Below are 26774 nucleotides of genomic sequence, written 5' to 3'. Positions count from 1 at the left end.
TCTATATCTTCAAATAAAAATTGGCAACCCTAGCCATGCTTGATGCGCGCACGATCGTCAGTAGGATATGGTAGGATACATCCAGCACCGCGGCCTTGAGCCGACGTACGTCGGGGATTGACCGTGAATAAGACGCTTAAGTTTTTTTATGTATAATCTGGCAACATATTACCTAAGGGCGTATTCAGAAAGAAAGCTTGAAACTTATAAGCGCTTATCGGCGCTTATAAGCGCTGGTAACCCGTGCAGGAAAATATATGAACATGCGCTTATAAGCGCTGATCGGCGCCGACAAGTTTGTTGAAACTTGTTGGAACTTGTCGGCGCCGATCAGCGCATAAAAGCGCATGTTCATATATTTTCCTGCGCGGGTTACCAGCGCTTATAAGCGCCGATAAGCGCTTATAAGCGCTTATAAGTTTCAAGCTTTCTTTCTGAATACGCCCATATTTCGCTTGAAACTGTGGCTTGAAAATTATAGCAATAGACTATAGCGCTACATGATTTTCTGAGTTTTGCAGTCTATGTACCTATGTGTGTTAAATTGTCTATACTCTGCAATCAGCAATCTATTGTCTACAGTCTACTTACAATTTCATTTTCAAGTCGATAGGAAATTCGTTGTTTAATTTTGTAATTATTTAATTAATTTGTGTATAAAAAGTTGGTGTATATTACTGAAGTGTTATCTAGACTTAGAATTCTTAGCCTATAGAAAAGTTTTAGACCAGTAATATAGGGTTTTCAAACTATCATCATTTATAAAATCGAGGGAAAAGTTATTCAAAATATTGCAAAATGACTTCAGCTCTTTATTTAGAGCACTATCTTGATAGTCTTCAGCATTTACCGATAGAATTACAAAGAAATTTTAAATTAATGCGAGATCTTGATGATAGAGCTCACGGTTTAATGAGAACAATCGATCTTATGGCTGATGAATTATTACCAAATATTCCGAAGATGGACGAGGAAACGAAGAAAGAAAAAGTAAATACCATTCAAGGGCTTTTTAATAAAGCTAAAGAATACGGCGATGATAAAGTGCAGCTAGCAATTCAAACTTATGAGTTGGTAGATAAACACATACGTCGCCTTGACTCTGACCTCGCGCGATTTGAGTCCGAAATACAAGAGAAAGTAATGAGCTCTAGGGCAGCGCAACAAGCTGCTACAGAACAGGAAGTCACTCCAACAACAGTTAAGAAGGGAAGGAAGAAGAATAAAAGCAGTGAAAAGTCAGTTACAACAACAGGAAAGAAAAAACGCGCAGGTGCGTCTAGCGAAGATGACGCTGTTGCTAGTGGTAGATCTGCGGCTAAAAAGAAGGCGCAAAAGAAGGGAACTGCTGCAACCGTGAATCCGGCAAAAGAACCAGAAGAAAATGCTGATTTGGATTCAGTGGCTGGCATCACTCATCCTAGCGATGTGTTGGATATGCCCGTCGATCCCAATGAGCCAACATATTGCCTCTGCCATCAAGTGTCATATGGTGAAATGATTGGTTGTGACAACCCAGACTGCCCCATAGAATGGTTCCACTTTGCCTGCGTAGACCTTAAGATTAAACCTAAAGGTAAATGGTACTGCCCTAAATGTACACAGGATAGGAAAAAGAAATGATCTACCGTAAAGCCTCCCGCTAAACCCCCAGGTAAAGCTCCAACTAAAGCAATGGCTGAAAAGACTGTTAATGTAAAAATTGAAATATAGTGATTTTATTAGACATTTATAGATTAAATATATGGTCCTTCACTATTAGTAAGTACAGAGGTTAAATAATATAAATTTAACTTATTTTTTAGTATTATGTGATTCATAATAATATATTAAATGTAACATAAACTTTAAAATATGTTAGAAATAATCAAATAATGATTTAAATATTGTTTACCTGCCTACTACATTCAGTAAACATTTTTAGGTTACCAAAAGATATATAATATGCCTTTGACCTAATATGTACATTTATACTCAGATTTTTAAATTTGTTGCAATAGAAAAGTGAAGAAAATTTCATTAATGAAATACATCTACTGTACATGTGATTTACAGAATTTTAAAGAAAAGATAATATTGTTTTAGTAAAAGCAAAAACATTTCTCCATACTACATAATACATACCGTTAATAGTATTTGATTATTTTTTCTAGAATAGATTAATCCACAGTTTATTAAAAAGCTTCCTACAAATTTGTTATGTACATAACTAGTAAATAAGAAACATGTATGACACTCCGAGGCAATCTTTAGTTTTTTAAATGAATAGCTAATGTAAGTAATATTACATATTGTTATAAAACAGGCTGCCTGTATTTAAGGACTAAGTAAGATCTATGTTAAGTTATCATATAAATGGAAAGACTAATTAACATTGATTATGATATTGTAGCAATAAAACAGATTTTATATAAATTATGGAAATAAGCATAAATTATAACATTTATCCTTAAGATATTTGAAAAATAAATTAAATATATATTTTACAAGCAACACTCAAAACAGTCCAGGTCTTTATTTCAATATTCAAATTCAAATTGTGTATCATGTTAATTAAAATCAAAATTGTAAATCTTCTTGCTACTATGTGCTCAAAGTTAGTACATATTTGTATTTTTCATATTTGGACACTTTAAAAATTGTGACAACACTGCAGTGCCATACATATGCAAATTTTGAATTAAATTTAATCATGATGTACATATTTCCATAAGATCAGGTTAATATCGCCTTAGTGTGTGATATTTGATTTACTGAGAGATTTTAACAGACTATGTACGTATAAGTATGAAAAACTTTGTTAATAAAGAATTGTTTTTGACAATACAAATTTAATATACTTAAATTACAATACCTAAATGACAATTTTCATTGATTTATTAACTATTTCAGACAAATAAATACAATTTTTTTTATTTCAAATATTTTGTATTTTCTTTTGTACTCAAATTTTGTTTGGTCCATTTATATTTCTTTGGGAAAACTGTAAGTACATGAAAAAGTTTGTAATGAAGGTCTATCCAAATATTTGGAAAAAGAAATAAGAACCCTTTATAATCATCATAGACATGTTTCAATCTTTATTTTATCTTAAACTAGCGGTCCGCCCCGGCTTCGCCCGTGGTACAAATTGTTCAAATTCACATTTTCTCTACATAAAAACCATCCTCGTACTTCAAGGAATATAATAAAAAAAGAATTATCGAAATCGGTTCAGCCGTTCTCAAGTTATGCGCTTACCAACACATTTTGCGATTCATTTTTATATATAAGAAAGAAGATAATAAATCCAAACCTTTAACAATGTAACAAATATTTTTTTACTTATTCTTTCACATTTTATTTTCATTTCTGACACTACTAATTTGTACTTAATTTAACTATGTAATGGATAAAAATTTGAAACCAAAAATTGTATAAATTTCGGTGAATTTGCATAATTTTGCATTTCCAATTAACATGATTATTTCAGTTACTTGAAATCTATATTGTTTTATAATTTCTAAGAATGTGTTGTTTTATTATTTGCATATAAATGAGGTTTATTTTTATATTTGTGTTTTATTAATGTACCTATTCATAAATAAAACCTTTCTCGCTTCACCATTGAGAAATTGCATTGGTTTTGGTTGATATTTTGAATGTGATTTAATGCCATGGTTTTATTTTATTAAATATAAAATTAACGAGGCTTTATGTTACGCTTTATTTAGTGTTTCTTTTGTATTTTTTTAACAAAGACGTTCCTAACAATGAAATTTCATAATTTATTTGTTTCTGGAAGGTACTTAAATACCCTAATTATCTACCTCTTTAATCTAGATATCTATAGATACGTAAATTATTATTAGAAATTCATATTAGTTAGGTATACCATTCGTAACTCAAGAACGGCTGAACAGATTTAAATTGCATTATTTTGATAGTAGAGATTCGAAACATCTTCGACTTATAGGGAGGTCAAAATTTAACTTCTTAGTCTGTATTATGCATTTCTGTATTTAAGACGTAAACGATTTTAATTAATTTTGTTAGCTAACGCACTTTCATCATATTAGCATAGGATCTAGAAAATCATAATTGTGCAGTTCTTTCTATAGGTAAGTACTAAGTACCTACCTATAAGCCTGTAGCACTAAAGGATTACATAACCAACGGTGAAAATTTTTGAAATTGGTCTTGTAGTACTTATCTGAGATAAGCTCGTGCTGAAAACAAATTTTACTAATTCTTTACACAATATTATATAGATTTCATAATAATAAGAAAATTGCTATAGGTGTAATAAGGAAAATCAAGTGCCCTATAACTATGCAATTATTGGCATTTCCGAACGCGGCGTTATACATTAATTCGTAATTATTTGGTAGCAAAAAGTGAGTTGGGGTCGACACTCGACAGTCGACTTAACTCGATTTGCAGCAAAGCTCCCATGTTGCATCAGAAATGACGACCGTAATGTAGACACTTGCATCAGGTAGTATTTTACAGATGATGTTGTATGAAATTAGGATTCTATCCAATTGTAGATTTCTAGCAGTTTTTAAAAGTAAACTAACAATTATTCTCACTTCAAAATGTAAACTATTATGCTTAATAGAGTATTATTTTCCTTAATACAGTAATTATACTCAATTAGAACATAAACGATTATTTTCGAGCTCCTAATTTAATAAATTAGCAAGTTCAAGTTTAACGCAACACGCTTGCTATTTGCTTGTAGATGGCGTTGTAGACTCAACTCTTAATTTTTTACCTAATGTTTCGAGTTGAATAAGAGCGTATGGAGAAGTTAAATGTACACTTAATAAGTTCGTAAATCCTTAAAACAACACATTACATAGTTAGTTATGAAATAAAATAAAACTTCTCCAATATTTAACAATATATGTACCTAGTTAGGTAGGAAAATTTTCTTATACGGTTTTTTTTCTTGTTCGGTTTATGGATCACCTGTAGACTGTAATTGACCAAATTCTTGGCTCTTTCTCTGATCTCTCTCGTTTTGTCAGACAGAAAACAATAAAATATCCATAATATATCATTCGATTACATAGGCGGCAAGAGCTGTAGTGTGGTAGGTCACGCGCTTTCGTAAACATTAATTTTATATATGTATCTCTTATTTACTTTTAAGTAGGTACCTAGTAGGAGATTGATATAGAACCCTATAAATATAAAAAAAAAATTTTTTTGGAAGTCCCGTATCCCCTGATGTGTAGTCTGTAGAGGTGTGTGAGTAGTATCATGGACCCATTATTGGTAGTATTCATCTGTTTGAAATTTGGATGATTGATTTTCTTAACGTCTTCTGTGTCCTGCTAGAACCTAGGAAACCGAAGGACCACTAGGACCTGCGTTCACTCGCTAAGCACTGGACCAATGAGCCAAAATAGTTAAATTAGAAATAAATTATTAGTAAAATTCACAAAAAATTAGATATTTTACAATATTGTATAATCAGGAGTGAGGAAACTTTAATTATATTTAATTAATAAATAATCAGAAGTTAAGGAGGAAATATAATACATGGTTCATTTACCTTAACTAAATGATTAATGTAATATCGATTATTGAGTCGTTTAATGTAATACATATTGTAAATGATCTCGTTGTGCTAAGTAGGGGTTGTACTACTGAGTACGCAGCATCATTGCAGTTATCTGGGGACCGTGCGCGGGAAAAGTTGACCGTCGCTTTTGCACAGATTAAATATAGTTACAATGACAACCCTTTTACGAAGAATGTGGAAAAATAATTCGAAGCACAAAAGTAAGTATTTGTTTCAATTTAGTATTTCAGTTTTCAGGAAATCATCATTTTCCTTGTTATTTGAAATACGGAAGAATATATAACTAAACCATAGATTCGTGGTTAACATTTTTTATTAGTTAGTTTATCTAAAAAGTAACGTTATAAAATTTAAGATAATTTTTTAACATAAATTAACGTAAGACTCTACATTAAGATTTTTCATTAAATCAGGACCTTTCGCTCTACTTGTGCAGTTCACGGTAATATTTTCTTCGCGCCATATATGATTTTATTAAGGCTTTACAACACGGGCAGATTTCACTCTAATTACTTAGGAATTAGATCTCACTAAGCACCACGCCTTACACTCATTCTTGTAAAGAGAAAAAACCCGTCATGTCTGTATCCGTGCATGTTAACAGTGTCTACAATATTAAAATAAGAATATTATAGGTAGTAATCTAGTTAGTATTAGAAAGTGGCTATTATAAAAAGTGGTTATTTTTTGCTCGCTGCCTATTATAAAAAATTTCGTTATTGATTTTTTTAATTATAGCGAAAATAGTTAAAATAGTAGAAGTATAATATAATTAATAATTTTAAAAGTACCAACAATATTTATTAGATACTTAACTAATACTAATACTTATACTTATTTTTGGACTTTGTCCAGTCGATTTTTTTAGTAGGATCTTGGATGTGGATCAATTCATGAAAATAAAATTGTAGAGAAAATTCATGAAGTGTTCTCCTGGTAAATACTCTAATACTACGGGTAATTCAGTGGTGAGGAGTGAATTAAACACTTATTCCATTCAGGAAAATATGGCAGGATAATAATTCATGTTGTTACTTTTTAATATGATATAAAGATTAAAAAAATATAATGAATACATTTCACGAACCTAGTTATTAACTTTTCATTGTAAACGCAGTGGAGCCTACTCGGTAATTTACTACGAATAAAGTGCGACATTACTGTAGCTTTCAAGAACTAATTTTCATAATTGCATCAAATTCCTATAGTTTCGAGTAATAGAAATGTTATTTTGCATATTAAATTATACAGCCTTTACGTGTTTATGTTATATTGCTTCCAGTATCATTTAAATTCTACGCTATTCTACAGAATATTTAAGATCTAACGTTATTGATAAAGAACTTTTTTATTTATACCTACATAAGAGAGGAGATAAATACATAAATAGAAAAATTTGAAAGGATTTTTGTTATGATTTGATGATTTTGAACTAACGATTTTTATTAAAAAATTCGAGAAGAAACTATTTTTAATTTTTTTGCCCTGGTAGATTAACGTTGGTTGGATCGTCTAGTAAACAATAAATATTTGGATCTTACGAGCCAGATTTACTAAGTTGAGTGATTAAAAAATTATACTTAATCCATCGTATACATTTCAATGATTTCTATCGCAACTAACGTTTTGCTAGCTCATTCATAAAATCTATATCATAAAGTAACAACATCTGTTTTCTTGCAACAAACATATTACATTACAGTAAAAGTTCAGAAGTTAAGTATTACACGCGGAAAAAATACAACGTAATTAATAATGTCATTATCCGTTTATCGTAAGGTGTATGAACGTTACAGTTACTGCTGTAAGAGCTTCATCCAGTGATTTATTGACTGCAGTTCGATGACCATAAGATTAAAGGGATTGCGTAAATTGAAATTGTTTACGTATCCGCATAATGTAGGTATTATTAAAATCTAGATCGTAATATAGATGATAGCCTATGTGTATCGCGACCTTTAAGCGACTATAGAAAAATATTTTGATTTGTTAATGTTGAACTAAAGTTGCATATTCCGTATGACTCTGTAATTCGCTGTGAATCTTCTTTTTGATTAATTATGATGTGATTGTGAGAGTAGGTAGTGATAAATTTGTGTCATATAGCCATTGTTGCTAATAACTAACTTCATCGTAGATTTTCAAAGAAATTCATCCATGTTCCTCATTGACCATGTTTAGCTGGCTGGAGTGAGCTAGTTTAGATTAAAATTTTACTTGAACAGAAAATAAGTTAAAATTTTCTCGAAAATCTCAAATTGCGCATTAAACAATTACGTTTATAGGCATGTACCTAGTGCACTCAGATAATGTAATCGAAATAGACGCACCGACAAAAAAATACGCGATAAAATAGTAAATACGCGTTTATAAATTGAACTAAATCAGAGTTATCGCTAGACGGGTTTGAGGCGGTGAAGCTTGCGCCTAATATGTGACCTATGGCCTATTTATGCTATCATTTGGTCTGACCTAGATATGTTCGATAAACGCGCAAATATTATAAAGAACTTTGAATAGTACGCATTAAAATAAAATCCAATCAATTAATGACGTGAGTGAATACGTAGGAAATTTTACAAAACTTTTTGATATTCTATAAAAGATTTGCCCACAGAGATTTGCCTATTTTTTATAGAATACTAGCGGTCCGCCCCGGCTTCGCCCGTGGTACATATTTACGTTTTCTCTACATAAAAACCATCCTCGTACTTCAAGGAATATAATAAAAAAAGAATTATCGAAATCGGTTCAGCCGTTCTCGAGTTATGCGCTTACCAACACATTTTGCGATTCATTTTTATATATAAGATCAAAAAGTTACCTATTATGTCAAAATACACGAGTTAGAGAACGTGGGGTGATTATTTTATTAAAATCGTCATTTTCTTAATTTGTGCTTTTGAGCACACAATACGGCAATGTCGATTTTTTTTCGAGGAATGTTTATATTTTTCTAGAATTCATGGTGATTTAGATTGATAGAATTAAGTTTTTTTGATATATAGAGAAAATATACATCAGGAAAACTTCGCGATTGATAAATGAAAATTTTATCTGTAGTAGGTTATAGGTACCTTATAGCTTATACCTACTGTAAACATTTTGCAGTACATATTGCATATTCATTAATAAAATAAAAATTGAGAAATAATAATATCTTCTAATATGATAATATTTACATGTAATGCTATGAGGTAGAAAGCTGTTCTCTTATCGGCTATGGCTCTACAATTATTATAATCGATATTGATCTTGCGTAGCTTTTACGAAACCCCCTGATTTATTGCAAGACTATAATGAGAGTGGAGAAAATTACTGAGTGAGATAGAGTGGATAATAGTTAATAATAATTAATATCATGACATTTTTTATACAGCTGTATGTTTGTGGACAATAGCATCAATTTTGTAAAAAAAAGAAATTGTTAGGTGTCATGATTATAGGGATTGTACAAAAACGAACATTAAAACTCCCAAAACTATATATTTTAGTGATAGAAAAGTCACATATTTGAATTATTGAGAAGTAGAGTTTGTTGAGCCGTAAGCCGTAGAGTTTGTAGAGTTAGGCGCTTGGTAGTTGGCTCTACGTGAGGTCTGTTAACTTTTCTAGACTGCGTATATGCGTCACAAAAGATATAATAATATCCTTTTCAATTAAGTTTTAATTGGTGCTCGAATTCGTTATTATTTAACGCTATAACAAAATTCGGTACAGACATAGATAACGTCCTAAAGCAAACTATTATCTGGATTAGCATAGCTTCTTTGTACCGCATATAACGCGAGTGAATCCGCGCTCTAGTTCTACTAGTAGTATTATAAATGCGAAAATTTGTGAGGATGGATGTATGTGTGTGTATGTATGTATGTTACTCTTTCACGCAAATACTACTGAACCAATTACAATGAAATTTAGCACACATATAGAGGGTAACTTGGATAAACATATAGGATAGGTTTTATCCCGGAAAACCTACGGGAATGGGAACTATACGGGATTTTCCTTGAAAACTCGGGCGAAGCCGCGGGTGGAAAGCTAGCGTAGTATAATTATAAATTACGGGAAATTAAACGGCAATAAATAATAAGATAATCACAGCAGTGGAAACAGCAGCTGCATGATTAACTTATCGTCTGGCGACTGATGTGATGCGCTTTCTACGTAGCTTGATAACGTTTATTGCGTATTTCCCATATTTTGTCTCGCGATGATTGACCTATATATCGGGATGGTATAATTGTTTTGAGATAATGATAGTGGTGTCTGGATAAATTGAGGGACTTTTGATGTTTTAATCCATACTAATATTATAAATGCGAAAGTAACTCTGTCTGTCTGTCTGTTACTCAATCACGCCTTAACTACTGAACCAATTTGCATAAAATTTTGTATAGAGATATTTTGATACCCGAGAAAGGACATAGGATAGGTTTTATCCCGGAAATCCCACAGGAACGAGAATGCGGGTTTTTCTTTGACTGCGCGGGCGATGCCGCGGGTGGAAAGCTAGTATCATCTATTTCCATAATTCATTATCCAGCATTAAATTAAGTTATATGAGCATTATGATTATCTAACCCTAATCCTATAAAGTCGGGGCAAAGTCTTGGAATCCATAGGCCATACTTAATACATACATATTATTATAAATGCGATCACTATCCCGGCTTCACCATGGCTCTGATTTGGAATGAAAATAAAAAAATAGAATATACTTACCTAGGTAGATTAAAAACAATGGATCAAAGGATGTTAAAACCTAGATCTAGGCAAAGGAAGTTCAAAGTAGCCCTGCTTATGTATAGCCTTTTATAGTCTTATAAAACATATTCCCTCTACTCATACAATGGGACCTATGTAATATTTTTCCAGAATTATGCGAAGAATGGGCACTAGCCGAGTGCGAAGGGGACGGCTGGTGGCGCGACGCATCAAACGGAAAGGGACAGATAGACGTGAGATATGCTGGCGTCGCGCCCGTGGAACGCGCCGCATCCGCGCCCGCTACTGCGCTCGCTGTTCGCTCCGCTTTGCATACCGCTAAGAGTATGTACTATTATGTTTTGAATCACCAACATTTTTTAAACTAGGTATATTTTTTTCCAAGAGCAATAATTAGGAAGCTGCTATTACTTTATTACTGAGTGATAGAGATAGGCTCTATCTTATTTATGTTTTAAACTCGGGTCAACCAGGGTAGAGCCAGGCAAACGACTAAGTAGTTAGTAATATACTTCGACAAAAAATTTCGCGTACAGATAGGTCATAAAATACTACTTTGCGTTTCATAATAATATTTGTTTTATAATAATGAATTAATATTTAATATTTGTTTTATAATAATAATTATTCTTTCAGCTGCAAACAAAAAGCTCCAGAAAGTAAATCTGGACATCAGTTCCAAAGGAATCATTGTGTCTGATGCTGATACACAGGAAAATGTGCTGAGTGTGTCAATTTATAGGTAATTATTTAGTTATTCTGGTACATAAGCTACTTCTGTAAAAGCCAAGTATTAATATCCACAGGATTTTCCCTGAACGATTAACGAACATACATCCTCAAGAACATTCGCATTTATAATATTAGCAGGTTAGAATGTTCTTATTCTATAATTAAGATCATGAATCATTTTTCAGGATTTCCTACTGCTCAGCTGATGCCGCAAACGCTCGAGTCTTCGCAGTTGTCGAAGGGAAAACTGCGGGAGGTGCGAGCGAGACGCACGTAGTGCACGTGTTTGTGTGCGCGAGACGGAAACAGGCGAGGGCGCTTGCTCTCTCCCTTGCACATGCTTTTAATGACGCTTATCAGGTAAGAATTTTTCAGGTTTTCTGTAATTTTCTTACAACGTTAAAAATCATTGGGAATAATTTTAAAATTTGTATCTCAAAATAAATCATCACATGGCATGGTTTAAACTTATTACTTCAGTAAGTAATTGCAAAGTTATTTTGTATGAAAATAGGTGAAAATATGGTGAATTTTTTAGTTGAGATTCTACGCTAAACGCTAAAAATACGTTGTAGGTAGCTGGTCGCATAGGCTCTATATATTTGAGGTGCATTTTTACGTTATAATTATTGCTCCTTGCAGTTTTTGTTTTCCTTAGAAATAAACATGAAAATATGTTATGTAGCTAATAAAAAAAAATATTTAGGCATGGCAGGCAACTGAGGCCACTTCACTGCAATCCGGTGGAAGGCGTAGAGTGACTCCATGGGTAAGTTTTATAAAGCTTAATTCACTTTTCCTTCTGAAAGTTACCTAAAATGATAGAGAAACAGAAGAAAAATTTACTCCAAAGACGTACCTCTATATTTTGGAGAGCCTTCTTACACTAAAACAAAAGCTTGGTACCTACTTAATTTCCAAAGTTCGTCTTTTATCTTTTATTATGTAGTTAATAAGCAAGTAAAATAATTTAGTTCCATATTTTTCAACTCTAGAAAAACATCATGCTCATCCAAAAATATTTACTTATCTAAATCGTTTTATTTTACAGGCTAATTTCTCGAGCGAATCGGATGATGATACAGACACTGAACAGTGGCAGTCTCCAGAGCCGCTTGTTACTTTTTAATTTAACTATAGATATTCGTAAAAACTGTGCCAATTTTGAAAAAAATAACGAGCCATGATTAGTAATAAAATAAATATCGTTATGGTTTACTTTTACTAAAATTTGTTTATTTTTGTTATGTATTGTAATTTTACAAAAATAAACAAATTTTTATAAACGTAGGTGATACCGGATACGCGTAGGTATTATTTTTTGATCTACATAATATATTTTTGGAAAAATGTAAAAAAGGAAAAAGTTAGGGTAACCAAAAGTTAGTATAATATTATGTAAATGAATAATTAGGTATTCGGGGAATAATTATTTACTCATTTCATAAATTTATAATTTGTAAGGTTTCTGATATTAAGCCATAGGTATTTTGTTATAATACACAAGTATACAATAAAATGATTATATTTAGTTTTTAAACTTAGTGTTAATTAGAGCGATCTCTAGTTTCTAACTAAACGAATAAGTGTTTGTTAAGTTTTTATGTAAATAATAAAATAATTATAATACCTACACCCGTAGTTATTTAACCCGTTTATTCGTCCTCTTATTAAAATAGGCTAGTCAAATTTTGCTAGTGCGGGCAGTTCGTAGCAGATAATATGAAGTAGTGATATAGTAGTTTGTAAAAGTATAAAATTCATTACGGTTTTAATTTGCCACATACATGTAAAAAATCAAGATTACTGACGTTTAAACTATCTTAACTATAGGAAAATAATGTTTGACATATTTTTTAACGCTTCATTAGGAATATCACATAACACGTCTTCTCATCACTTTTAATTGTATACGTAGTATATTATTATTAGTCTGTGCTTTTAATAAAACAACCAGTCAAATGATAGTCTTTATTAGCGTATTTTAGTCAGTACATGGTTATTTAAAACGGCATTCTTGGAACAGCTTCAAGCGTTGCAGACCAAGAGGTGTGAGGTATAGAGGCTCGGAGCACGCCCTGCCTCCGTGGTGGTTGATCATCATGTAATCGTAGCAATCAGTCACACCGTCTCCATTGCAATCCTGGAAAAATGTATTAAAACAAAGATTCAGAAGAAGTCGACAGAAGTGAGATTTGTTTGTGACAAAGCTTCAAAAGACTCGTATAAAAATATAAAATATCAAGTCATGGCTATAATATTGAAATAGTAAATGACATACCTACTCGTATTATTTTAACGTGGTTTAACTAGTTTGGAATGAGATATTTCACCGTGCTTCTAAATAGCCTAGGTAGGTGTAATCATAAAAAATCATATCATAAAATCGCTCCGTTGCGACTTGCGATGTGAAAGATAGACATGAAAGGAGCAAGCACACTATCGCATTTATATTGGAAAATTGAGAAGAGAATTTTGAAATTACTGTCTACGGCAGATGATTTTTATTACTACGTGTAGACCAAGTTTTTGCGACTAGAAACTAATAGCGTTACAAACACACTCATCTCCAGTTTGTACTTATACAATAACAAGTTTTTATATGGAAATAAATCACGTAAGTATTGGTTTTTTTTCAATCAATCGATTTGATAAACTGGCTTTAGTAGTAGGTACATACTTATCGTAGTTGATGACCGATGACGATATCTATTTAAAATAGTTATAGATTAAGTACAATAAAGAGATTAAGTAAACCTTGTAATATTTTAGTGGAAAATAAACTGACCGTTCCAAATTTGGCCATGTAGCTTTGAACAATTTTCACGGAACAATGGTAGTCCCTGGCGCAGTCCTCGTAGGCTGTAGAAGAAGTTGTATTTAAAATAATATTACAATTCATAAATAAAATCAGAACTATACATATTGTTACGTTATATAAAATAGTCTTTATTAAATTCGAATCCCTATCATTTTAAAATTAAAGTCCCAGGAAGGTTTATTTCTATGTACAAACATTTCATTTGGATAGAATATCATTGTACAAATCCTTAACCAATATCATATTAACAGTTAATTTTATTGCTCTCAGTAATAAAATTAATCAACAATATATAGAAATGACGTCGATGTTTTCTTTGTCGTCTCTACAAAAAAATGTTTTGTTAGGTTTAGGCCCTTATTCGTTTGCTTGCAGCTTGTTCGTTTTCGTCCTTACCTTCCTTCCTATCAGGATTGTCATCAGGTAACGTAGGTTTCCCAGCATCCACCCAATATACTCTGGATATATAAAATGGACCACAATAACCCCCAGAGCAAGTGTGGGAGAGATCGCAACCAGCTACGTGACACAGGCAGCGAACACAGGACTCATTGAGGTTTGTCACGTAAATACCTGAATATGTTCAAAAAAGCTGTAAATGGACCATTTGCATTAGTAGCGTGAATGGTATACGATAACATACGTCGTAGCATGAATGGATGCTTTAGGGATTACAAAATTTTAACATTTTGATGATAGTGCATTATTATTTTTACAAAGGTAACACTAATAACATATAGGTACTTTAGTGGTACAATGGAAAAATTATTATCAATGAAATCTTAAGTTGAAGGTCTCTGCAATCTCTTTACTAGGTATTATTTATATATGTAATTCCTTTGTTTTATCGGAATATCAATAATAATGCATATCAAAAACAACGAGTGAGAAATAAATAATTTATTATAATTCATTTTAAACAGTCGTTTTGTTTACGTTGGTCTCAAGTATACTACAGGTACTCTTTGACCGGTTTAATAAAAATATTTTAAACCTTTTAAGTAATGTTATTATGTTTCTTTTTTCCTTGTTAAGTGACTAACTTAGTGCAGCCTCGCTGACATTTATAAAATATATACTTTATTTCTGAATTTTACCTTTGACCGAAGGATTTATGGATTTATAAATAAGCAGCTGTAACTTAAAATTTTACTTACCAAAAACAACACTGTGACATAGAGTCAAAAATATGATTAACACTGGCACTTGTAAATGCATTTTGTAATTATATAATTAAGTATGTATATTATAATAAAGCACGATACACACATACACTCTGACGACTACATAGTAATTGAAAATCGAGCACTGATTTCATCGAAAGCTGATGACATAATGAGATGTTCCCAAAACGCGTAACAAAAACAACAATTACTATGGTTCTTGGAAGATGTAAAAAATATAAGTAAAAACTGTTCTAACGCCCTATTGTAGTTTGGCGATCGATCAATACTGAATTATATTAGACAAGTGAATATTAATAAATAAAGAACAAGAACGAATGCACACGTTTGTTTCTAAGAATAATTTATTGAAGGTGATTACAATCGAATTGTAACATCCGTGTGCTAAAGGATCTCATTACCAAAGGTCGTTAAGATGACGGATTAAAAATGACGACAAATATTGCACTTATTAGCATTTGTTTCTGAGGATTTGAAGTTCATGCGTAGATATTATGTTCTTTTATTTCATTCTAGAGGTCCGCCCCGGCTTCGCCCGTGGTACATATTTCGCAATAAAAGGTAGCCTATGTCCTTTCTCGGGTATCAAAATATCTCCATACCAAATTTCATGCAAATTGGTTCAGTAGTTTAGGCGTGATTGAGTAACAGACAGACAGACAGAGTTACTTTCGCATTTATAATATTAGTATGATAGTATGATATGATGTTTGATTTGAGTGTTGATTATAAAGAAGACAATACTTATAGGGCGATAGAATGCGCTCTATTTAGGTAATAAAGGAAATTTTGTAGAGCAAATAATCGTTGTTTTTTTCTTCTCTTCTCATCTTAGGATATTATGTTGCTTTTAAAATTACGTTATTTAGGATGAAAAAGGCATTTTTTGTTGTGTACTCAAATTTCTGGCAATTTAATTTTAAAAGAAGTGTTCTATGTTAGTAATTTACGAAATTATGTGCTAATCTCTGCAATATCGTTCGTGGTAATTTTCGATACAGGTTTGGTAAAATATTAGACTGCTTCTTCGACAAATAATTCCGGATTTCAATATTTTTTTCGGTTTTTTAGAGAAGCACGTAAGTACATATCAATACACCTTTCATGAGATAATACAATAGGTTCTGTACTATGGAGTATTTCAAGTGTATTTCGGATATTACAATTAGTAGCCGTTGGTATCTGACAAAAAAATATAGAGTTAATTGATAGAGTCATCTGTCGTGTGTATGTATGCTTAGATCTATAAAAATACGCACCGAATTTTGATGGAGTTTTTTTAATAGATAGAGGTTACTTAGGTTCTTACGAAAGGTTTTAGTATATGTAGGTAATATAATTTATTTATTTTACGGAACGCGCTACCATGTTAAAATATAATATATCCGTAACACTGCATTATTAACGCAGTTCTTAGCGAATTGTAGTGCCTGTTTGATATTTTTTCAATTGTTTTGTTATTGTTTATGACAGACTTAAAATAAATTTCGAACTGATTAAGACCTATTGGTCTTTGCAAGCTTTCATGCCAATAGGCATTGCTTGTAAATATATTGCAGTCTAGCGGTCCGCCCCGGCTTCGCCCGTGGTACATATTTCACAATAAAAGGTAGCCTATATGTTCTTACTTCTTTCTCAGGGTCTAAAGATTGTCTGTGCCAAATTTCATCAAAATCGGTCCAGTAGTTTATGCGAGAAAACCATACATACATACATACATACAAACCTTTCCTCTTTATAATATTATAGTATAGATGTAAATACCGTCAATCCCTATCGAAGTAGTTGAGTATAATAATAATCAGTCAAGTAAAGATATTTAATAGTACATATATATTTATTAACTTCGTCATTAACTTCTACCAATCTTTTGTTCTACCAACTATCAGTTATCACTTTATTATTGTTTAATGGGGAGGGATAAAATAATAAATACTTGAAGAAGATGGTTATTCTTGTAGACGTATAATTCGTTTGAAGACACAAAAGTTAAATGTATCGCCATTACCTAAGTACAATAAAAGCTTGAATAAATAGAAGTCTACAAAAATATAAGTATTTTAATTTATTTAAAATAATTTTCTTAATAACTAATTACAAATACATTTCTTAAATTTACAGACTCGTATCGCAACAGTACAATATAATCTCTACATTCATTTTTCAATCATTTAATTTGACACATTATTTTTGGCGCCAATTTTGTTCTTTCTTTTTTATATTGACATGACTATGACTATAGACTACAGTTCATCTTGTACGATTTTTTGATATGGCAACATTTATCCTTGGTGAGCTGCAACCGCTGCAATACATTGCTGGAATACGTTGACGTATTGGAAAGGAAGCTCTCCTTTGCATCCGTAGCCTCCCAATTTGTGGATTGCCATGTAATCGTAGCAGTTAACCACACCGTCGTTGTTGCAGTCCTGGAAAATAAACAATTGATTAACAATTAAGAAAATTGTATTACCCCATTTCCACTTTATATCGATAGTTTTTTTTTGTTATATTGAATATATTTATGATTATTCCATTAACCTATTTCTTATTTTTTAAGAAGAATAAAAATTGTACTTTCATAAATATTTGTGCCTCATAAGTTGTTTAACTTAATTCAATATGCTATATTGATTGACATTTTATTTAGGTTTACTAAAAGGTTTCTAGAACCAGGATATGAACTTCATCAGGTATTGAATGAAGTTATAAAAAGTTAAACTTGTTTTTATTTACGCGTGAATCAATTATATTTACAGATGATGTCACTGATCGACTTGTATGCAAATTTCAATGACAATGCCAAGATATGTTAATAATTCTACTGGTTTGTACACACCTACGTTTTCGTACACGGATGTGGGTTATAATTAGGGATTTCCTAAGTTTATTAAGATGAAATATTTATTTATTAATAGCTCTATGTCATATATATTGGTACATATTTGTCATAGCGATGTGGTATTTTGGTAGAATATGTTAATTATCTCTTTGTATCGTTTTATATGTTACTAATTAGTTATTGTTCAGTAGTCATCAGTCACTGGGGAAAAGATTTCTTATTTATTTATTTTATTTTACTCTTTAATACAACTAAACAGTCTTAGATACTAAAATATACGAAAATAAAAGCAAGAAGCAATTTAATGTACTTATTTTCATAAATCAGGGTAAAATTGCACTGCAATTAGTATCGAATGATGTAATTTCCGTATCACCTCATTGTTTGAGATACCATATTAAGTAAGAGATAATTGATATACCATTAATAAGTAATAAAGAATCCATTGTTGTCATACATATATAATCCTATATTGATATGGCAATTGGCAATACATATACTTTACATGTAAGCTATGGAGCTCGGCTCTATTTCTTCTGAAAAAAGCTCGATAAAGTTTTAGGCTAAAAAAATACGTGTGGCACTTGGGGACTGCCGCGGTAAAGCTATTGCATGCTATGCCTTCAAGCCACACCTCCGCGCCCGTCGGAGTGGGGAGCGTGAGGTTTTTCGTTACTAAATTTCTGGATTCGGTCCCCCGCGATAGAAGCTATGCAATAGCTAATAATAATATATAAGATTACCTGTCCGAAGCGTCTCATGTAGCCCTGGACGGTGAGAGCAGCACACTGAGGATCGTTGGCACAGCTGGCGTAAGCTGGAAATACATACAAATTAATTTATTATTAAATACTTATTAAAATGTGCATAATGTGTTGCCGGGATGAGAATATTTTAATAAATACAGTAAAATCTAAGCCAAAAAAATATAATCGGCATTGAATTTTAATTTAATTCATTCAACGTTTGTAATTATAATTTTAAGTCAATGCGGTTTGCGATTTTTTGTAAATATAGGAAACAATATACCAGTGACGTAAAATAATAAGTGAGGAAATAATTTGGTATAGAAAATGATGAACCTTGGTACCACCGGTCACCTTCAGTTCATTGCCAAATGTACTGACATTTTTGGTGATAACTTCTGAGAATTTGACCTTTCATATTGGGAATACCTTATCGATACAATTCATTGGAATCACATCGATCTTATTTTCTTTGTAAATTGCGGCGTAAACAGGATAAGTATCAAGGTATTAAATTAGATTATCAGACATCACATCACATTTGTTGAATCTATAAGAAATCATGGAGTCAGGAGTCAGGACTCGAGCCTGTCTTGAAATCAAGATAAACTAAACGCTCTTCGTGTACTTTTGACACGATACCCAATTCATAAAAGAAAGCTTACATACATTTCAATCAGCAAATTATTCTCATAATCAAGACATATAAAAGTTTTTCAAATACGGTTCAGTACCCAAATATACAAATAGCAAAAGCTTACCATCAGGAGAGTCAATGGTGCGTCCAGGCAGAACTGGTTTCCCAGCATCAGCCCAGTACGCCCATGTGATGCGGAACAAGCCACACGCGTCTCCATCACACTGTGTGCCTTGCTTGCAACCCGACACCGCCTGGCATATACAGCCAAGGCATACTTCTGTTACTGGGCTCTGGGCTAGTACTTCACCTGTAAAAGATAGATAATATCTATGATTAGCATACAAAAAATCCTCTATGATTATGGTTTGATTGTTCGGCATCTTATATTTATAAAATAAATAATTCAGTTTGAATAATTGCGGCTGACGCGTTTTATTCGCATTTATTTAATTTTTGTTATATTGACTTGGTACCTACCTAATTGAATTATTTATTATGAAAATAAGACGGCAAATAATCTGTATGTACTTAGACAGAGATACCTACTGCAAAAAAATATTAAGAAATATAAAACAAAGGTTATTCTCGTAATGGTTAGTTTAGTTTACTATAGAGAAATCTTACAGCTATATGTGACACCCACATATTATACATATGTAAATAGTTATGTGTATGTATGTATGGTAGATAATAATAACCACAACGTGTGAAATGCTGTCCTGGATGGGGTCAAGGTTTGAACCTTGGTCAGATCCGTTTACATTGTTATGAAATTAATCATCAAATTATTGTTTTTGCATGACTTTTCAAGCAATATTTTTCTACATTGATGTGGACATAAAAGTAGCCCATTTCGAAATGAAATTTTCCTACCCAATAATGATGATACATACCTACTGTTTGTTATATTTTACATTATAATTATATTTATTTAATTATAATATGCTGAACCGGTGAACAGTGAAGAGTACATAGATTTTCTTTTGTGTTCGTATAGACCGTGGCCTGGCTATATTCTCAATTAGAGTGAAGAAAACATAATAGCATCCGCTTGTTAAAATCACGCTTATTTTGAATATATAACGAAGCGTAAAATTTGACTTAAATTACTACCTTACTACATCATATATTTGTTTTCCGGCACTTCAATTGAAGTAAGAAACCAGATTTACAAAAGATTGCATCATACTTTTAAGAATGTATTGTCAATTAAAAAACGAAATACAGCATAATTATGTACACCGTAAGTTTAGATATACTTATGTAGCGTATCCTTAATTTAGGTAGAGTGCCTGACCTAAAGTATGATGAATGTTCATACTTTGAATAGCGGAAATTATTAAAACTTATTGATTTTAATTTAATGAAAATAAAGATCGATGGAGTAACTACTTAAGTTGGATTAATTTGAGAGGGTTTGCACTATTTTCCTCCTTTGTTATTAATGCGAAATAAATAGAGCAAAAGTTATCGGAAATATGACTAAGTGCAAATGTCGAATGTCATAGACCTTGGTATTTTATATCTTAAATCCTAACATAATGTGATTACCGATAAGATTACTCATTCTATTGATATTTATTAGTTTGAATATAATAAATGAACAATATAAAAGTTAAAATATTAGTTTAAAGAAGATACATAGTGACTTTCTCTCCAATAGAGTATCAGCCAACATATTTGTTCGTCCTCCTCCTCCTAAAAATATTTAATTATTTTTCTTAATGGTCTCATTTTATTGATAGACAAAATCTAAATAAATTTTTAGGCAATTTAATAAGCTTTATTTGCTATTTGTACAAAATGCCGTGTGTAGGTACTGTGTTGTGATAAACGCCTTTACCACATAACTAATACCTACAGTGTTGCCAACCTAATAAAACAATTTTCAAACTCGAACTTAAAAAATTATTTATTCAATTAGACTTCTTCTAGAAGCACTTTTGAATCGTCATAGCATATTTTTAACATTTACCCCCGATATCTATGGAGAAGAACCGACAAGAAACTCCATTCATTCATTGAAGAAATAGGGACTAGGTACATAGTAGAGAACCGCGTAACGTAGTATATTATTATTAGTCAATAGTCTGTAGCGTAGGTATATATTATACATATGTGATTTGTTCCGTTATCACAATAATTCACATTATTATAAAATGGAGGTAATAAAGCTATTAATTATAGAGATAAAATAAAATTCTCAACGACATTAAGTATAAGTTATGACTTCATCGGGGTAACAATAACTTACAACAAAGATACTCAAGTTGTGTTTAAATTGTATTTAATATCGTAATAAGGAGACCGGAAACAATATATCTCCACGTAAATGCTAGATGATTTAATGTCGAAGGCCTAATAGGTTCTTGGATCAAGCCCAGACAGATCCGTAATGATTCATTGTAATTTACTCCACAATTGCTTAGAATCGTATGGAGATTTAGATAATTCGAATAATTGCTTGTTATGGGTTGTTACCGTTTCCATATAGTGTATCCGGGTTTTACAGAAGATTAATCTTTTCATACACCTCTGGTTGAAAATTATTGGCTAGCATCATATAAAATTAAGAAGAGCTTCACTTTAGAATGCCCATTTATAATTAGTGTATAACATGGGCGTAGCCACGGTGGGCTGGTATAAAGATGGAAGTTATATTACGTATATCCTGTGATATTACGTAGAATCAAATTAATTTAGCACTTTTTATCATTTTAGAAAAACGGATGAAGGCTCCCCCTTGATCTTCTTAAGAAGGTTGAATATAAGAACTTCCGACGATCTTACTCATAAAATAATTGTTAATTAATTTTATCTAGATTAGCTGTTAATCTACACAAAAGCTAGCTAAATGAATATTTTTCAGAATAATGAATTTTAATATTAAAGTATTGAATATGTCTCACTTTTGTGTATTGCAATAGCTATATTTATTGTTATTATATCAACTAGTGCAACACAGCTTAAAAATTTATTAAGATTAAGTAATTGTTAAATACGGGTATTGAGCATATTCAAGAGCGAATAATAAGTAATGAATCCTGAATAGAATACATATAATATAATATAGGTCTGTATTTCGACTTGACTCTACAATAAAGGATTCAAATTTTAATTCAACTTTTGAAGCAAATACATAGTAAAGTATGATAATTGATAACGTATTCACAAATAATTACTGTTGTATTGTATTAAGATTGTATATTTTAAGGCCGTATAAAACTTTGTGTTTAAAGATTTTTGAGAACATATCCTCAACGAATAAATCCCGTTACAAAAAGGATTTAATGCCTGATTTTAAAAATAAAAGTGACTTATTACCCGATAGTGTTACCACCGTCATAAATCAAGCTTTATGACAGCTTTTAATTGGATGGCGTGAAAAAATATCCTCCAACTAATGACTAAAGAAATATAATCTTTTGTCCTTTATAAAAGCTTGGATAGGAAAATACCCTTAATATGATTGGCGCCAAAAGGAATCCTGTTAATAACAGCTTGAGCCTTATTCCCAGCTATGAAAAAAGAAAAAGTAAAGTCATCGCTCTGCTATTTTTCTAGCTAGTTTCCTAGAGTATGTCGTGTCACAGCTTGGCATGTCACCTGACGAGTTAGGGCATATAGAAAAGGACCGGTTGAACACGGATCAAGACGAAACCTACATAATATTAACATGGTATAGCTACTAACGAGGTGTATTAAATTACTAATACCCAAACGTTTTTGTTCGACTATACTAATAAAAAAAGTTTATGAGTCGAAGATTGCGACCTTTTTTAAATCCAATCTTTCAGGAACTTAAAAAATTAAAATTATAAGGGTAGGCTGTAAGAGGAGGAAGTTTGAATTAGCTGTGGAAAACAGTTAAAAGAAATAAGGGTTTCCAATGTTTTCGATTATTTTTATGAATGAGACTATTATTAAAATAGGATAACTTTATACACATGTAGTAGCATCGGTTATATTAATTATTTATCTATGGATAAAGGTTAAACGGAATCGAAGAACTTTTGCATTCAGATACATCACGACTGTTATAAAATTGGACTTTTTGCATCTCTAATAGAGTTGTAGAGACATTTTCAAATTACTAGTTAAAAACATTTTTATGTAGGTACGTGTATTATTATTTATTAGGTGCTAAGCCCATATTTTCTTATTTATTTGTATGAAAAGTTAAGTTCCTAAAAGTTACATATACATATTTTTGGAGATTCTAGAAACATTTCGATGTTGGCCAGAGTTAACTGTGGACATAAACATGAATGTATTTCATACTTGCTTATGTAACACGTCATCAATATAACCTTCATATACCTGTACCAATTGAATCATCTTGGACTTGACACAGATATGCTGTGGGATATTTATCGTTTTTGATTTAAATAAAATGTCGTTTTGTTCCTGCATTGTGTTTACAAATTTATGGAAATGCATAACATACGTGATACCTATAATAAGTTCTAGAACGCACTTTATTTGAATTATTCAGGATATAAGGACATATTATATGTTTGAACTGTAGTAAGTAGTGTAGTGTTCACATAATTTGGGATCAAAAATATTATATATGTATACCTACAGTTCCTTGTACTTATCTTTTTTAGTTATTATTTGGATATGTTTCATTTTTTGTAAATTTTTTGTGTCACACTCTTTCGTCGAATTAATGTTTATTTTTCTTCCTTTTAATTTAAAAATTCAAAGGTATCATAATAAGTTGTGACTTGTGAGTAGTCGCTGTTCTTATAGTCATTGATAATTAACTATCTACTAATGATTGTTACAGTTTGTTTCTTAAAAGATAATTATTATTTTATTATCAATATCCGTAATAATTAAGGATGGGTTTAATCGCAGTTCTTTTAATTAAGATTTAATTGCTGGTAGTGTAATGTAATTAACTCCTATAATGGTAAAATTATGCCATGAATTGTTTGTAATATTGTGAACTGTTATTGATACCTAAAAGTTTTTATATTGTCCATGGATTAAATTGAAAAAATTTTGATTTTTTTATTTATTTTTAAAGTATTTTCTTAACGAACCTTGTAAGTAAATTAAATTACTTATGTGTATTCCTAAAGTTTGAATATAATTTATGTAAAAAAAATACAGATTAGCTCTTGAATTTTGTATTTATTTAATTGGTTCAAATTAAATAAGAAATTATCCAGCAACCAAGTTTAATTTGGAACTTCGAATATGAGGCTAGCAATTACTGGAAATACACTTTTTATTTGGTATCTTAATGCTTCTATCATTATTGATATGTTGGCATTGTTATTTTATATTTATAAATAAGTTTATTGATCTAGGCTTGCTTGGCTTTGACCTGCACTGTGTGTATATTTTGATAAGGCGGTTTATCAACAGAGGTTGGGCCCTAACGGCCTTTAGGCTTACTAGGTGTCTTGTAGAGTGCTATTTATTTTTCGTACTTAAATGCAAAATTTATTTTTTATTTACATAATATATATAAACATGAATAGTTTGAATTTTTTATAACGTTACTAACCGACATCAGCTGCGCAGGCGCCGACCAGCATCAACAAGGCACTGAACTTGATTAAGGCTGAAGCCATTTTGGAAAAAACTTATAAATAATTTTAATAACTAGTAAAGCGTCAGATGCTCACGCGCACTTCTTTCGACTGACATTGGTTGTGGCCTTTAGTCAGCTTATATGGACGTTTGGACATTGAATCACCGGGTTCCGTAAATAAATGTTAGGTTTTATTTTGTTATTTATATCCCAATGTAAATAAAGATTGGAATTTTATGGTTTGCTCGTTATTTTCAGGTGGAACGACCTAACTTATTTTGTTGCTAAGGGGGTGCTAACTGCTAAGACATAAGGCTATTAAGACTAAATAAAGGTTATATTAAAACAAATGTTGTTTTGCTAAAAGCAATCTGAAGTGGTTTGTTGTTATTTGCGAAGGGATTTGAAGACCTGAAAAGTTAAATTCCTTCGTGAGAAGGTTCATTTAATTAAAAGATTTGAAGATTTGTTAGATTTGATTATTTTAAGAAATAACAGTAATTTTCAGTAAAATTTCAAGTTGTGCTACCTACATTGATTATCACACAGTCAAAAGAAGCGTTACATTTACAATGGCATATTTTAAAAGCTTACGATCGCTGATCGGATATAACTATAAATAGGCATCACAATGAACATTTAATTGGGTACCCATCCTATTAATATTATAAATGCGAAAGTTTGTGAGGATGTGTGTGTGTGTGTGTTTCTCTTTCACGCAAATACCACTGAACCGATTACAATGAAATTTAGCATACATATAGAGGGTGACTTGGATAAACACATAGGAAAGGTTTTATTCCGGAAATCCCACGGGAACGGGAACTATACGGGTTTTTCTTTGAAAACGCGGGCGAAGCCGCGGGCGGAAATCTAGTATTAAAATATTTACTTTATTCGTTTGTCACAGATTATTTTGCATAATTTATGTATGAAATTATAACAAGTTTAATCAGAAAACATCGGTTAGTTTGTATTTTGTAACGGTAACGAAAATATTAACCGTACGAATGAATATTGATCAAACAATTTTATTTTAGCTTTGTAGGTTTTTACTTTATTGGATTGATATTTATTATTTACGATGTTGGGTCGACATCATTCTAGATTGGTATTTTGTATCTAATATCCACAAGGATATTTTCATGGAATGATTATTAAAATGGAATGCTTTAGGTTATACATATATTATTGCAATTTAATTAAAGCCACAAATATTGCAAAAATATGTGATTGGATAAATTGGATACTTTATATTTTCCAAGATTTCGATTATTATGAAATTAATGAATGCACTTGATATGATCAAATAAGATTCTTGGTATTGATAGATCTCGATAAATATTATGCGGGAGGGAATTCCCATGTTATGTTGCCAAGAAGTATATTATGTATGTAACAAATTACAATTGGCTGTTAATAATTCATACCTAAAAAAATTTATTCGATTTTTTTTATTCATGTAATGACGTGGTATAATGATTGTTCATCCTTGTTGTAAAAGTTAAAGGTCTCGAATTATATCGATATTATTTCTTTAGGTCAGCTAGTAATATTTTCATTTATATTAGCTGTCCCGGTAATGTGCAAACATTGTACTGCCAAAAATAGATATCCGATTCTCAGACCTACCCGATATGCACACAAAATTTCATGAGAATCGGTTCAGCCGTTTCGTAGGAGTAGAGTATGGTAACTAACATTGTGACACGAGAATTTTATATCTATACGTACTAATATACTATACTAACTATAAAGCTTAAGAGTTTGTTTGTTTGAACTCACTAATGTCAGGAACTACTGATCCGATTTGAAAAATTATTTCTGCTATATATATCATCACGATAAGACCAAGAGGAGCGGAGTACTGCTTGTAAAATCGCAGGGCACAGCTAGTATTATATATAGAAGAGATTTAAAACAATCCACTAATGATTGAAATCATAATAATTTTTCTTCTA

The 26774-nt window shown here is 31.4% G+C and overlaps 4 protein-coding genes across 4 annotated transcripts; 2 read left to right on the top strand and 2 right to left on the bottom strand.

Annotated features, from left to right (window-relative positions):
• Positions 1-562: 562 nt before the first annotated feature.
• Ing5 (inhibitor of growth protein 5) lies at positions 563-3089 on the top strand. The gene has a single exon (XM_089705856.1). The coding sequence runs from the start codon at positions 799-801 to the stop codon at positions 1621-1623; it is 825 nt and encodes a 274-aa protein (XP_089561982.1). The 5' UTR covers positions 563-798; the 3' UTR covers positions 1624-3089.
• Positions 3090-5614: 2525 nt separating this feature from the next.
• Positions 5615-12668, top strand: LOC149481213 (low density lipoprotein receptor adapter protein 1-like). Its single transcript, XM_089705708.1, has 6 exons — positions 5615-5772; positions 10451-10624; positions 10937-11042; positions 11218-11392; positions 11739-11801; positions 12084-12668. The coding sequence occupies exons 1-6, from the start codon at positions 5724-5726 to the stop codon at positions 12159-12161; spliced, it is 645 nt and encodes a 214-aa protein (XP_089561834.1). The 5' UTR covers positions 5615-5723; the 3' UTR covers positions 12162-12668.
• Positions 12669-12989: 321 nt separating this feature from the next.
• LOC149481212 (lysozyme-like) lies at positions 12990-15514 on the bottom strand. The gene is made up of 4 exons (XM_089705807.1): positions 15011-15514; positions 14250-14426; positions 13821-13894; positions 12990-13175 (listed from the first exon to the last, which is right to left on the bottom strand). Exons 1-4 carry the CDS (start codon positions 15069-15071, stop codon positions 13032-13034), a joined length of 456 nt encoding a protein of 151 aa, XP_089561933.1. The 5' UTR covers positions 15072-15514; the 3' UTR covers positions 12990-13031.
• Positions 15515-16978: 1464 nt separating this feature from the next.
• On the bottom strand, positions 16979-24940 carry LOC149481211 (lysozyme-like). The gene is made up of 4 exons (XM_089705838.1): positions 24787-24940; positions 19387-19572; positions 18623-18696; positions 16979-17466 (listed from the first exon to the last, which is right to left on the bottom strand). The coding sequence occupies exons 1-4, from the start codon at positions 24851-24853 to the stop codon at positions 17320-17322; spliced, it is 474 nt and encodes a 157-aa protein (XP_089561964.1). The 5' UTR covers positions 24854-24940; the 3' UTR covers positions 16979-17319.
• Between the last annotated feature and the right edge of the window lie 1834 nt (positions 24941-26774).

Source organism: Colias philodice, chromosome 17, assembly GCF_061535455.1.
Source record: "Colias philodice isolate Cphi_HAF_F1 chromosome 17, ilColPhil1 Martin Lab GWU primary, whole genome shotgun sequence".
NCBI classification, from domain to species: Eukaryota; Metazoa; Arthropoda; class Insecta; order Lepidoptera; family Pieridae; genus Colias; species Colias philodice.
Note: the sequence above shows the minus strand (reverse complement) of the source record. Positions and strands in the feature narration are given on the sequence as shown.